At 37.2% G+C, this 14,902-nt stretch overlaps 1 protein-coding gene across 1 annotated transcript in view; it reads left to right on the forward strand.

The window, feature by feature from the left end:
- The window catches only part of SLC25A36 (solute carrier family 25 member 36), a 41,033-nt gene extending 32,743 nt beyond the window's left edge, over nucleotides 1-8,290 (forward strand). The window contains exons 6-7 of the mRNA XM_060011340.1: nucleotides 2,059-2,348; nucleotides 4,386-8,290. Of these exons, the coding sequence (XP_059867323.1) occupies nucleotides 2,059-2,348; nucleotides 4,386-4,579 (484 nt within the window). The 3' untranslated portion in view covers nucleotides 4,580-8,290. The remainder of the gene's footprint in view (nucleotides 1-2,058; nucleotides 2,349-4,385) is intronic.
- Nucleotides 8,291-14,902: the final 6,612 nt, after the last annotated feature.

Raw genomic sequence — 14,902 nt, forward strand, 5'->3', positions numbered from 1 at the left:
TAATAATAATAATCACGTTGATAGTTTTGAAACTGTTTAGCCTTTCAGTCTGGAGTAGACTGTGTATAACAATTTTCACTGTTTTTTATATTTTAAAATTAAAAATTTTGGGAAGTCTAGTGTAGATATCATAGATTATAAATAAAACTGATCTAAGAAATCATTAACAATTATGCCTGCTTAAAGCTCTGTTTTCCACATCCTGTCATGTGGAATTGTATGCTATTTGGAGACTTGAAAAGCAGTGTCTAATTCTTGTTTCATCTAGAATAATTTTTAATGAAATGTTAAGTGTTGCAGCAGGACTCAGAGTTTATCTCCTAAAGCCAGAGATCTGAAAGGTAATGGTAGGTAAGCCAACCCAGAGGTTAAAAAGTGTGAGATGCCAGTCCCTACTGTACTGTGATAAACTACCAGGGGCATGCTTCAGTATGCTATAGGGTGGATTGTAGGTGATCCCAGAAAAGCATGGATTAAAACTCTTTAATGTTGTAAGTGAAAAAAATAATAATCAAGCCAGCACAATTTCCTAGGCTTAGGGGTGGGGAAATGGGATGGGGCTGGGGTAGTAGTGAAAGGTTGATTTGAGGACGCTCCCTTACAGCACAGATCAAGAACAGGGCTGATGTGTTTGCATATTGACCTTGAGGACTCACAGCCCTTGACTTCCTTGTAAGAAAGGATATGACAGCAGAAACTAATTACAGTTGGTTGCATGGATCATTCAACTGAGAAGCTATTTATTCAGTACCATTAGTTGAGGATAGTCATTGATTCAAGACAATTATTAGTTTATAAAATTGGAGGAATCTGTAGGTTATCAGGTAGGTGTCTTAGTTGTGATTTTATTTTGTTATGTTATCCAGTTGTATATAATTTATAAATAGTTAAGTTTTCTATTTCTTTTCCGGTGGGTGGCATTTAAACCCATTTCTTACAGATAAAGTTGTATTGGGGGAATCATGATGAAGGTAGTAAATATTTTTACAAACTCAAAATTATATACTTGTAAAAGAGTAGATGCTGCACCCTTAAGTAGCACTAAGAAAGTTTTCTTGGGCACAATGCTTCATAAATACTTGATAACTGTAGAAGTCCTCATTCAGTATTTACTGAGGTGAAAGATATGGCCATTACCTTCAAAGGATCATAGGAAATTTGATTTAAAGTCACCCAGTCACTTTTGGGGAAGAACTGGGTGGGCTTGGAAGAATCCCCCAGGTACACAGAAATTAGCCTAATTATACTCCTTGCTTTGTGATATTCTATTATCATTGGTGTCTCAGTCTTTTTTTTTTTTTTTCCCCCTGTATTGGGTCTTTGTTGCAGTGTTCAGGCTTTCCCTCGTTGCAGCGAGCAGGGGCTACTCTTTGTTGCAGTGTGCGGGCTTCTCATTGCGGTGGCTTCTCTTGTTGTGGAGCACGGGCTCTAGGCTCGAGGGCTTCAGTGGTTGCGGCACACGGGCTCAGTAGTTGTGGCTCGCGGGCTTTAGAGTGCAGGCTCAGTAGTTGTGGCGCACGGGCTTAGTTGCTCCGCGGCATGTGGGATCTTCCCCAACCAGGGCTTGAACCCGTGTCCCCTGCATTGGCAGGCAGATTCTTAACTACTGCACCACCAGGGAAGTCCCAGTCATTCTTTTTATATATTATTAAATGCGAAAAGACTCAGCTTACTTAGAACTACATTTAATATAATGTGAGGGGTTTTTGTTTATTTTGTTCTGTTTTTATCTTGAGCTGCAGTCACAGTGTGTTTGAACACAGTCACAGTGGATTTTGTTGCTTATTCATACAGTCAGACTTCAATGAAACTGAAGATTCAAAGTAGTTATTTTGCATTCAGTAAAATAAACTATGTTACCTGTCTAGTATGACAAATTTGGGACAGAAGAATAGGAAATCTAAAATGAATGTTTTAAAATTCTGATTTTACTTCCTCATGAATTAAAGAGGGTTATTCCTTAGTAGAGTGGCATATTTCTATATATTTCATTTACTTTATTTAAAAACCTATACTACTTTATTTTTGTTAATAAGGTTTTTCCCTTTTGCTTTTCAGGAACCGTGGGGAAAAGCGAATGGGCGCTTTTGAGTGTGTCCGTAAAGTGTATCAGACAGATGGACTTAGAGGATTTTATAGGGGCATGTCTGCTTCATATGCTGGCATATCCGAGACTGTTATCCATTTTGTTATTTATGAAAGTATTAAGCAAAAACTACTGGAATATAAGATTGCTTCTACAATGGAAAATGAAGAAGAGTCTGTAAAAGAAGCATCAGATTTTGTGGGAATGATGCTAGCTGCTGCCACCTCAAAAACGTGTGCCACAACTATAGCATATCCACATGGTAAGAGGACTTGAATGTATATGAGTAATCTTCTGTTAAATCAGAAATATTTTCCCACCCCAGCCAATGGCCAACTTATTAGAGTATTTATAATTTTACTGAATTACAGTATAACTAAATACAGTTAACCGTAATGGGTTAACCGTAATGGGATTAAACCTGTATGAGTCACATAAGGCTGTTTTAATAGGTCAGTGCAGGTATGCTATAGTAGCATGGTGGCAATTAGGCATGGGCTCTGGACAGTCAGATTTCAGCCTAGAGTCAGATTCCAGCCAGGTGACTTGGGCAAGTTTCTGTTTTTTAAAAAAGTATGGATGTAGGTGCCATACTAGATACTTTATTACTACATACATATATACAGTATACATTATTGCTAATCTGCACAAATATCGTGCAAAGTACTTATAAGTCTAGAGATAATGCCAGAACATAACCAGAATTGTTTTCATTTTCAGATGGGAAACCAGAAATGTTAAGATTAAGTAACTTGCTCAAGGTCACATAGCTTAATTACTCAGTGGTGGAGCTCAAATTTGAATTGAAGTCTGTAATCCCAAAGACCAAGTTATTTTGTATTGTTTCATGTTGGCAAATAAGTATATATTAATGATTTTTAAAACTTCTGTTTTTTAAGTTTTATAATATTAGCCTTTTTCATTAATAACTAAGAAGACCACTTAAGAATTTCTCTGTAACACGCTGAGGGTTTTTGTGTAACATTTTTGTTGTTTTGTTAAAGTGTAAACTTTGATTTTGGTATGTTTGAGGGTTTAGTTTGGTTTGGGTTTTTCATCTAAGTGCTTCGCTTTTGTTATGCTGATTAATGTTTACAGTCACGTTTGTAAAGCTAAGGCTATGTGATTAAAGCTCTGTCAGGAAAAATGAAATAGCTAGAAAATGAGTATTTGCTCTAAAACGTAATTTATGAATAAAAACAACTCTTGAACAAAATGGGACTGTCAGCTTACCTCCAGTTTCCTGAGGGCCATTCCTGACTTCTTTAAGAGAAATCAAAAGAGGACAGTACCAGCAGCATTGGGTAGGTTCTGGCCTCCTATGGGACGGTGACCTGCTCAGGTGAGAGAGAGAGAGGGTTTTGGAGTTGCAAGCACCCTGTCTCTTCAAGTGAGATGATATCATTATAAGAAGAGGTACAGTTTATAAACAGTATTTTGGAGTGAAATATATAAATGACATGAATATTTAAGACAGGACGTAGGAGATTTCAAATGTTAACATTTGCAGTGAAAGTTACTTTCAGCCATTTCCCTCAGGCCCATCAGGAGCATTGTGTTGAAAAAGTTTGAAAAATAATGGGCGTGGAAAGAACAGATTCTTCGGTTGAAACTCTTAATTCTTGTCCCAGCCTCTGCCTTCAGCTGACTAAAACTTCTTAGTAGCCCCCATTTCTTTCTTTACCTTTTAAAATGAAAAATTAGACTAACCTTTAAGATCCTTTACAGCTCTAAAGGTTTATGATTTTTGCCTGGTTGCTTCCCAGATGTGGCCTTTTAGCTGACACTAACTAGTATTTTAAGCATTTTCAGACTCGTCCACATGAAATTTCATGTTGGTATATGTGGACCATTGTGAATAAATTAATAATTCTACTTTTTCATTGTAATGTCCACTTCTTAAAAATCTTTCCTGCTTGTTTCTCACTGTATCTTTTTGTATTCATCTTTGATACCACCTCTATTCTCTTTCCAACTTTACCTTTATTTATCACATCTATTCTCCCTTTTATCTATATCCAGTATACAGCTGATATTTTTGTTTATTCTGTCTTTTACCATTCAGGAACCTATGAAATTTTATAATTAGTATATGTGATTTTAGCCAGCTAGCTTAGGAGTTTGGTGAAAGACATGGCTATGGTAACTAGTTTCAATAAGTTGCACATTAAAAATTACTCCTCATTTATCCTGAGCTTACACTTACAGTCTGATAAATGGGATTTGTCCAGTATTAGGAGGGGTATAAAGATACCACACTGGTGTTTAAATAAAATGACTTTATTTTTTTCCCATACAGAAGTTGTAAGAACAAGACTGCGTGAGGAGGGAACAAAATATAGATCCTTTTTTCAGACACTGTCTTTGCTTGTTCAAGAAGAAGGCTATGGGTCTCTTTACCGTGGTCTGACAACTCATCTGGTGAGACAGATTCCAAACACAGCCATTATGATGGCCACCTATGAATTAGTGGTCTACCTGCTCAACGGATAGCACCACCAGGCTGCTGTACTATAAAGAGGGAAGACCAAAAGATACAGTGGACCATGGAGTACCGAAGCCAGCTTGGTGGACAGAAGGAAAATAGTGTGGGAACATGGAACTATACCTAAGTGGAAGTTTGGTTGTAGGAATTAAAGTAATCATAACCACATTACTTAGTCTTTTTAGTAATGTGAAAAAAAACCTTGGCTGCCTCCAAGAAAAAGCCTTTAGAAGCGCTCGTTCTTCAAAATTGCCATTTTCTCTACCATGTCCACAGGACACAGTTGGCATTTTGTTGATTTATGGCAATCAGAGTATAGTGTTTATTCCATGAGCACTTTTCCAGTTTTCTAGACAGAGCCATCTGTAACTGTATAACTATCCAAAGATAGTATTGCCAGTCATAAATTTCTAACTTCTGCATAATTCCTATAAAATTGAAAACAGTGATAGTATTTTCGCGTTTCCTTGAGAGGATCTGGCACTATATTTTAAAGTTAATCATTTGGGATTAGTAGTCACTGTTTTTGACGACAAATGAAGTAGTGTCTAAACATGTGTTTATTTTTAGCTTTAAAAATGTTTTGGTTTCCACTGCTCACAGGTGCTTTATGTTTAGCATAATGTGAACACTTAAATTGTTTGTTAATGTATCAACTCAAATGGTAATAGTTTGGGACACAACCAGTAAAATGTTGATTCTTGGCCATTTCAGTAACTTGAGCATGTCCTCTTATCTTTTCTAACCTAATGATACATGAATGAATGCAGTGTCTTTTCAGTGACTAATTAATTATGAACTTGAATTATCCCCTGCCATACCTAGGTATCATTTTCTTAAAATGGAAAAAATTTACTGCTTCTGAATGTTTCTCTGTTTGGTTTCACATTAAGAATTTGAACCTTTGAATTATTTCCAGAAGCTCTGCATACGTTGTATTTATTTAGTAGAGAAAATGGTAATTTTTAGCTTTGTCCTTACAAGGTGTTTTCTTTTTTTAAGATGATGTTATAAATACCTGGGGCAGCATAAACATTATAGACGAAGGGCCCTCTGCAATCTGATTGGGCAGGTAATGATCCTAATTAACTTAGTTTTATAAATGAACAAACTGCTTTGGACAAGGAATTTATTCCATCCGAATTTCTTGAATGGTAAATCATAGAAAGATTCAAGTTAATTCAGATTAAGCGTGTTAACAGGATATAGCTTTTACATTTTGCTGTTGAGTTCAACTGCACCTTTTAATACTTTAAATGTATTATATGTATGGCCCTTATGAAGATATTTACTGTAATTCAATTAAAAGACTTTCGCTTATGGATGTTGCTATACTGGTGTATGAAACTTATACAATTAAACTCCAGTGTGGTAGTCATTTCAGTATACATGAACTGTACATTTTGTGCAATGGCTTTATCTTAAGAATGACTTTTTGTGAATGCACTTTGTGGCCTTTTGGGGGGGAGGGTGAGAGTAGGAGAGAATTCCCAAGATTACTTTTTTTAAGTATTGGTTATGTATTAGGCAGAAACAGTGTTCATAACATTTTTCTGGGATTTAGGTATATTTTGGAGATCTTTACTATAAATGTTTTAAGTATTCTTATGCACACTGTAGTGCCCCTAACATATAAAAAAATCATAGCATGTCATTGCAAGCTTTCTCCACTGTCACCAGTGAGACACAGTGCCCTCTTAAATTCCTACACCTTAACTTCCTTGCAATCAACAGTAACTGGATGTTTTTGAGGTGCTTCGATTGGAATTTAAAATATTCCAATCTCTTTGGAGACCAAAGGCAAATTCAGTTTCATTACCTTTGGGATTATTAATACCTTTTATGGTGAATTTCAGCTTTGACATATATTGTGAGGAACATGCCCCCCACCCCCAAAAACAAACAGTAATGGGGTTTGTAACTTAAATCTGTAAAGAAAGTGTCAATATATAGTGTTTTCATTTTCATGTGCCACTTATCCTGCCTAATACAGTGCAATTTGCCTTGTGAAGATCTGTAAACATTAGTTGTATTGAATGTCAGACAGAGACTCTCTAATCTTAGTGATCTGAATACCCCACAAATGATTAAGAATGATATAAAAACCAGCAGCTAAGGAACATCTTATCTAGTTGTAGCAAATTCATAACAAGTGTCCTTCAAGGATGAACTCGTATTCTATTCCTGTTTGTATTTGTATTGACCCTTTAGTGCATTTTTTTCAGCTTTTAAAAGTGAATATATTTACGTGCTGGAAGGAAAAGATCTTAGAGTCTCAGACTTTGTTTCTTTGTGCGACAACTGGAAAGGAGCAATGAAGTTTATTTTGTTTTTTCCCCCCAAAGTACAATCTGCCGTAGTTTATGTATGACAAAGATAATTTAAAAAGAAAACTTTATATAAAAATTGTACATAAAGTTTGTCTTTGAAACATTTCTTTGGAGATTTTTTTTTAATTGATGCAAACGTTTAAAAAGAAAAAAAGAAAAACACTTAAAAAGCATTGGACTTCTTTTTTAAACTGTTTTATTTTCATCTGTTTTCTATCAGATAGCTTTTTATTTCTAGTGTAGAGGTAGTCAGCACTCTTCAAATTGGTATGTACTTTTATTGGAGAATTGTCTCAGAAAATTGAACTTTTCAGGTTAAAGCGGTACATACTGAAAGAACATACTCATAGAGCAGCAGATAGGAACTCTGGTACTTGTGGCTTACAGAAACAGTTTACTAGATTTCAAAGTCAAAAATCTGAGAATGACCAACCTGTGATTGTGGGGTACCATACAGTGCTTTTAAATCCAGGGAAAAAACTGTATCACCAAAGCTTTTGTCTTGGTTTTCCTTATGTATGTAATTTCGTGGAACCAATCTTACTAGATGGAACCCTCAAGCAATTGATTTTTTAACTCTGACACCAAGAGAGAATATCATTAAATTATTTAATCCAGACTTTTGTCTCCTAAAACCAAATGCCCATTGTGGAATAGCATTATTCTATGAGGACCGGCTGAGTTTGGGTTGTTAAGAATAATGCGTGTTTACTCTTTACTGGAGTATAAATACGTCACCATTTTTAGATTTTGTTTTAGATCACTACAAATACTGATTTGATCTTGAAGGACTTAAGTGCTAGGAATCAGTTTATCCTTTACCCTTCCAGCGTTGTTCGTGCTGTCTTTTGTTGTTTACACGCTTTTCTGCCTGGACTGTTAGCAGTATAGGGACCCCTTTGGGGCTGGTAAATAATAGTTCAGCCTTTTTCTCCTCTAGTATTGATCATGACTTTAACATTCCTAAGAATATAGATGTTTCTAAATGATTTAAATTGGAAGGGGATTTTAACTATATAAAAGTATTTAATACAATATACTAACTTTCGGCCCACACAAATCTCCATTGTGCCCTTATATTTCTCAATCTACACTCTGCTTTTTATGCTACTCCTTTTAGAAACTGAAAATTCTAGTTTCACTCAGTTTTTGTGTTAATAAACATTTTGAATGTGTACCCCTGCATATGTGAACCATTAAATTATGACCTGTCAGTCATAGCTAAATAATCAACTTCAAAGAGTTGATATCCTTTGACCATTTATGTGACGTTTGCTATTGAATTCCTGTATGTGGCTGTAAATTATGTGCATTTACTCTGTATTTATGTTAACTAGCTGAATTTTATTTGAATTGTTAAAATTCCAAAAATTAAAATATGCATATGAAAATCCAGTGTTCATTTTTCAGTTTTTCTATAATGTATCCTAATACTCTGGTATGGTGAGAATGTAATCGTACTTTCTTAGGATTAATGTGTAGAACAAAAGTGCATGGCCATTTTTTTCAAGTTAAGTGTTAGGGTCCTACCTGCTAGACCTAGTGATAGATACCTCTAGGAATTGAAAGGTCAAATAATCCCACTCCCTCATAGTTCAGGAAGAAATTTCTTTTCTTGCATATTTTCCACAGGTTTGTTGATCTGTAAATCCAGGACATTTCATGTATCAAAATATCTAATTTGCAAAGAATATTTGAGAAATTGGAGCCTGATTAGGTTATTTGATTGATTCCTCCCTAGCTTGTAATTTTTTTTTAACAGTAGGAGCTTTTGTTTTAATTTCAGCCTTTGGGAAAGCTAAGAATATTAAAGGTAAAGAGCTGGAAACTTGTTACAATAACCAACTGAATCCACATATGATAGATTGAAATACAAGTGACACAGGTATAAGTGTTATGTAGTGCCTACCCACTTTATATTTTGTCTGTTTTGTTTTTTTAGGTTTTCCCAAATTGTAGCAACCGTCAAAGCACCTAGTTTTGTTAGGAAACCAGGACAAATTTGTCATGTTCCATTTGTCAACATAATGCTGAAATTGGCCTCCTGACAGTACTCTTTCCACTGAAGACTGAAATGGTGGGTAGAGTGAAGATATTGGCAAAATAATGGTATGACTTAGCTCAAGTGTCCCAGATGTAAATTGTGTGGATGTTACCAAATATCAGGAGCTGTGATAGAAGAAGGAATCTGTGAGTTAATGATTTCTTAAGGTTCAAGTGTGACATCTGTACAACTGACACTCAGGCAAGCAAGCAAAGTGTAGTTAAATGATTTCCTTTGTTAATTTTTTGCATTGCACAAACCAGCTGGCTACCTTTATGTATGGAGTCAACTCAGTAAATTTGTAGAGTGCTATGTTTATACAGTGATTTCATGTGATTTCCCAACAGCCTGTATATTGGGTGAATAGACACATGATATTTAAAGGGTTGTTAGTTACAGCTGGTCTTTTTCAACTTGGGTGTTTGTGTTTACTCACTACAGTAGGTTATTCATCAGCACTTGAGATGACCCTGAGATGATTAAAAAAAAAAAAAAAGCCTTCCCTGGTGGCGCAGTGGTTGAGAGTCCGCCTGCCGATGCAGGGGACATGGGTTCGTGCCCCGGTCCGGGAAGATCCCACATGCTGCGGAGCGGCTGTGCCCGTGAGCCATGGCCGCTGAGCCTGCGCATCCGGAGCCTGTTGCTCCGCAACAGGAGAGGCCACAACAGTGAGAGGCCCGCGTACCGCAAAAAAAAAAAAAAAAACTAAAAGATAGATGGGGATTGGCTTAGAATGAAACATTGGGGAGTCATGAGAAATGGAGCTCAGTAAGTAAACTGGAACAACATGGCCTGTCTGTCTTTGAAACTGATCTATATAGAGCTTAGATTACGTCCTGAGGCTACTGGAACGGCAGTGGATTTTTTTTCCCAAAGCATCATAGAAAATCAGACTTAACAAATAGGTTCAGTTTGTTTTAGATGGGCAGCCCTCAATTATACTACCTGTGAACCTCAGGGATGTTGTATTTTCTCTGAAGTGTCATGGTGATTAATTCTGTTAGAAAAATCTGGAAAGGCTGCCTGGAAAAAAATAGTATTTTTACCCAGACTTTGAAACAGGGATGGAAATATGGGCTGATACAGGGAGGGGTGTTCCTTGAAGTAAAGATCAAAGTTTTCTAATAGCCCATTAGGAAAAATAATCCATTTTCTTTTATTCTTTCCTGGGAATTGATTCAAAAGTAACTGTCTTGACATTTTGAAAACTAGTGGTAGATCCAGGATTCTAAACCTAGTCAAATTCAAAGGAGCTCATTACATCTAGCCCAACAAAATTTAGTGCTAGACCCTCCTTTTCTGTTATCCAGTTCCCTACTTTTAAAAGCACCTCATAGGGGCTTCCTTGGTGGCGCAGTGGTAGAGAGTCCGCCTGCCGATTCAGGGGACGCGGGTTTGTGCCCTGGTCTGGGAAGATCCCACATGTCGCGGAGCGGCTGGCCCATGAGCCATGGCCGCTGAGCCTGTGCGTGTAGAGCCTGTGCTCCGCAACAGGAGGGGCCACAACAGTGAGAGGCCTGCGTATGGCAAAAAAAAAAAAAAAAAACACCTCATAATTCCTCCTTGAGTCTCATTGTCAAGAATAAATAGCCCATTTTCAACTGCTACTTCTGAACCTTAGCTTTCAAGATGATCCAATAAGATTGATGAAAATTGTATGAACTGCGAGTTTTAGTGGCCCAGGTTATTTGATCTATATCTTCCTAAACTACATACTGATTTTTTGTTTTGCTTTTTGTCTCCACACCCCTGATAAGTATGCTAGGGCAACTAGACAATAATATGAATAAAAATGAACAATTACATCACCATACACAAAAGATGGATGATAGGTCTAAAGGTAAAAATTAAAATTGTAAACCTAGAAGAAAATATCTTTGCAACCTTGGAGTAGGCAAGGATTGAAATTTACCAAAAAAAGGCACTAACCGTTAAAAAGAAGAAACATCAAAATTTAAAAGACACCATTAAAAGTAAAAATGCAGCCACAGACAAAATATTCACAGTATATCTGACAGGACATTTAATAAGGAAAATTTTTAAGGTAAAGACCTGAACAGCCACTTTACAAAAAAGTAGGCATATGAGAAGATACTTAACATGATTAATGAATTAGAACCAAGGAAACACTACAGTGCACCCTGTACAATGACAAGTAAACATCATACCGAGGAGGTTCAAACAACTGGGACTCATACATTGTTGTTTAGAGTGTTAAAATGGTACAGCTACTTTGGAAAGATGCCATTTCTAGGAAAATTTAAAACTATATCCACTGTATCACCCAGAATTATTACCAGGTGGGGAGGAAAAGTTTCCCAAGAGAAATGAAAAGTTGTCCTCAAATGTTCATAGCAGCTTTATTACTAAAGGTGGTCATCAAGAGAAGGTCACTTTATGTTCATACAGTGCAATACTGCACAGCAAAACGGAAAGCAAGATGTGAATTACTGATACATGCCATAGCATGGATGAGTATCAAAAACATGTTAGATGCAAGAAGCCTGGCACAGAATAGTATATCCTCTATTCCATTTATGTGAGGGTCAGGAACAGGCAAAACTACTCAACATGATAGAAGCCAAATTAATGTTTACTGGAAGGTGTGGGGGAGGAGCTGACTAACAAGGGGGCCTAGTGGAACTCTGGAATAATGGCCATCTCTCACATGTTGATTTGGGTAGTGGTTAAATAGGTGTGTACACAATATGAAAATCATTAACTGTACATTTAATATTTGTTCACTTTAAACATGTATTTAAAAAGTAACGTGAAATAAAGATACTTAAGGAAAAGAGTAAATTTTGAGTGAAAGCTACAGAATGAAACCCATGAAGACTTCAGATACTGGAAGTATCAAAGTACAGTTCATAAAGTAGTCATGCTTAATATGTTTCAAGAAATATATAAAATGGAGGTTTTACAAGTGAATATCTGATTGTGGTATCATGAGTAAGCTGGACCTTTGAGCAACTCATCTCTTCCGTGACAGCTAATCTTAGAACATGCTTCTTAAGGCATTGCTGGCAAAAAAACAGAAGGGTTCCCCAAGGACTTTTTCCCCTCCACTCCTCTACCCCAAGCCCAAAGCTAAACTATTAGAGTAAATCTGGATTAATCAGGGTAGGGACTGGTGCTGCAGCTTAGATGACCAGGAGCAGTTAGTTATATTTGGGGTCTGGGGCTGAAGAGTAGGGGAGTCAGAGCAGGCTGAGGTGCTTCCAGGATGGGGATACCAGTAGAAGTAGAATTAAATCGTTAGAGGAAAACTTTACAAGTTAGGCCTACAGAATTCTCATAGCATTACTTGATGATCACCAAACACGTTAAGACCAGCCACTATGAGTGATTACAGAAACACGGAAACAACACATTTAACACTGTCAAACACTTAATAGGTTCCAACTGACAAGACAGAAAATGCAGAGTAGCTGTAATTACTGAGATGAGCATACAATAAGAAACATAAGGGATAAACAGACCAAAAGTTAAAATACAGGAACTGACATCAACTCAATAGATAAGTCAAAAATGGACTAGACATAAGTGAAGTGATTTAAAATGTAAGGTATATCTAAATCATTGACCTAGAAGACAGCAAAGAGAGAGAAAAGGACTGTGTGAATGAGAAGTTAGGAGACATGGAGGATGGAATGAGAATGTCTAATACTACATTATATTAAAGTAATGAAGAGAATAGAGAAGAGGCAATATTTTAAAAGGTAAAATTCCCAGAGTTGATAAACATGGATCCGTAGCTCCACGAATCACAGTGTATCCTAAGTAGGATTAAATCATGCCTATACACATAGCGAAACTGAAGAACATCAAAGCAAGGTGAAGATCTTGATTTCTGCTACCTGCATAATGGGCTACGTTTTAAGGCCAAAGTTTCTAATGAGTGCAATTAAAATACTAGATAAAATACTTCAAAAATCTTATCATCCTAGAGTTAATATAATAATGAGGAACAAGCAGGCCAAAATCCAAGATACAGCAAGAACCTATAAAGTTGATAGGCACTTAGACGTGTTTGCTGATCTAACTATAATCTTGATAGCCTTTCAGAACAAGGGAGACAGAAGCAGATGACCAAGCAGGTCTCCCCTAAGTTGAGGAGCCTAGTAGACCCTTACCGTTAAGCTGGGACCCCAGAAGTACATTTGGAGTCTTCTTTCTGCCCCCTTGGGACCAGACAAAGTTTCCTTGGTGCTGAGCAGAACTGAGAAGAAAAATTGAAAGAGGAAAAGAGCCTATCCCTGAAACTGTAGATCAAGTACTGACCCTTGAGCAGAATTAAAGCCCAAATCTGCATTATTAGAGTGGGGCGGGGGACCCTCGGGTCATGAATGAAAGTGGTTCCAGAAATACAAATCTCAAGTGCACAATAGAAGCAAATCCCATTCATTCCTGGAAAAAGCAATCCTCATCCCTCATCCCAGGTTGTGGTAGAACCACATCCAGAGTTCTCCAAGGCCTATGAGACTGCACCACTGGGGAAAACCCTCAAAAGAGAAGCAAAAACGGCCTGTCCTCCCCCCACCAAAAAAAACAAAAACAGATTCTGGAGGTATCAAAGATTGCCAAATGCAAACTAGTACATTTTTAAAAATATAAGGCCTACTTGAAAACAGAATGGGCCGCTTAAAAATGGTAGAACAGATTCGAAAACCAAATATAACTTCCAGAAATGAAAAATAAAATTTAAACCGCAGTTGGACAACGTTGAAGGAGAATTGTGGAACTGAAAGATGGAGCAGAAGAAATGCAGCAAAGGGGAAGAAATTACAGACGAGAGAGTAAGATGCAGGCAGGATACACAGCAAGTCCAATAGATGTTTGATTGGTGTCCCAGAGAAGCAGAGAGAAAACGGATCATAGAGATCATCTGAAGCTACAAAGGCTGGGAATTTTCTCAAACTGATGAAGAACAGTACTCCACAGATTCAAAATCCCAGGTAATCCCAAAGAGAATAAATAAAAATGGGCCCCTATCTAGACACAAAGTGTCTAGATAACCAAAGGCAAAGAGAAAAATTTGAGAAAAAAGCATCCAGAATTTTTCCTTTGACAGAACCTTCAAAGCAATGACAGCTAGGCTGACAACTAACTCCACATTAATAACAGAAGACAATGGAACAATTCCTTCCAGGGTACTGCCAAACTAGGATTTTATACCCAGTAAAAATCTTTCAGAAATGAGAATAGAATAAAGAAATTTCAGAAAAATTAAAACTGGGAGTTTGCTATCAACAGAAGCTCACCAAAGGAAATCCTAAAAGATTTAGGCAGAAGGAATCTGAGACCAAATGGAAGGCCTAAAATGCAAGATAAAATGGTAAACAAAAAAGCAGTAAGTTAGGCAGGTAAATGCAAAAGGTGTTTAACCATATGAAAGAGATAATTGTGGCTTTTTTTTAAATAACAGAAAAATACAGCACATTACAATTTTTTTTTAATGTTTTAATTTTTGGCTGCATTGGGTCTTCATTGCTGTGCGCAGGCTTTCTCTAGTTGCGGCGAGCAGGGGCTACTCTTTCGTTGCGGTGCGCGGGCTTCTCATTGTGGTGGCATCTCTTGTTGCGGAGCACAGGCTCTAGGTCTGCGGGCTTCAGCAGTTGTGGCATGCGAACTCAGTAGTTGTGGCGCACGGGGTTAGTTGCTTCGCGGCATGTGGGATCTTCCCAGACCACAGCTCGAACCCGTGTCCCTGGCGGGATTTTCCCAGACCAGGGCTCGAACCCGTGTCCCCTGCACTGGCAGGCAGATTTTTAACCACTGCGCCACCAGGGAAGCCCCGAGCACATTACAATTTTATGAAAGTGAGGAAGGAGGTAAGTGGGAGTTTGAACATTCTATGAACCTTGTATTAACCAGAAGGAAGACAAAGATTTTGATTCATTTAAAATTTTAAATATACATTGTAAATGTATATTTAATATACATAAATATACATA

Source organism: Delphinus delphis, chromosome 4, assembly GCF_949987515.2.
Source record: "Delphinus delphis chromosome 4, mDelDel1.2, whole genome shotgun sequence".
In the NCBI taxonomy this organism is placed as follows: Eukaryota; Metazoa; Chordata; class Mammalia; order Artiodactyla; family Delphinidae; genus Delphinus; species Delphinus delphis.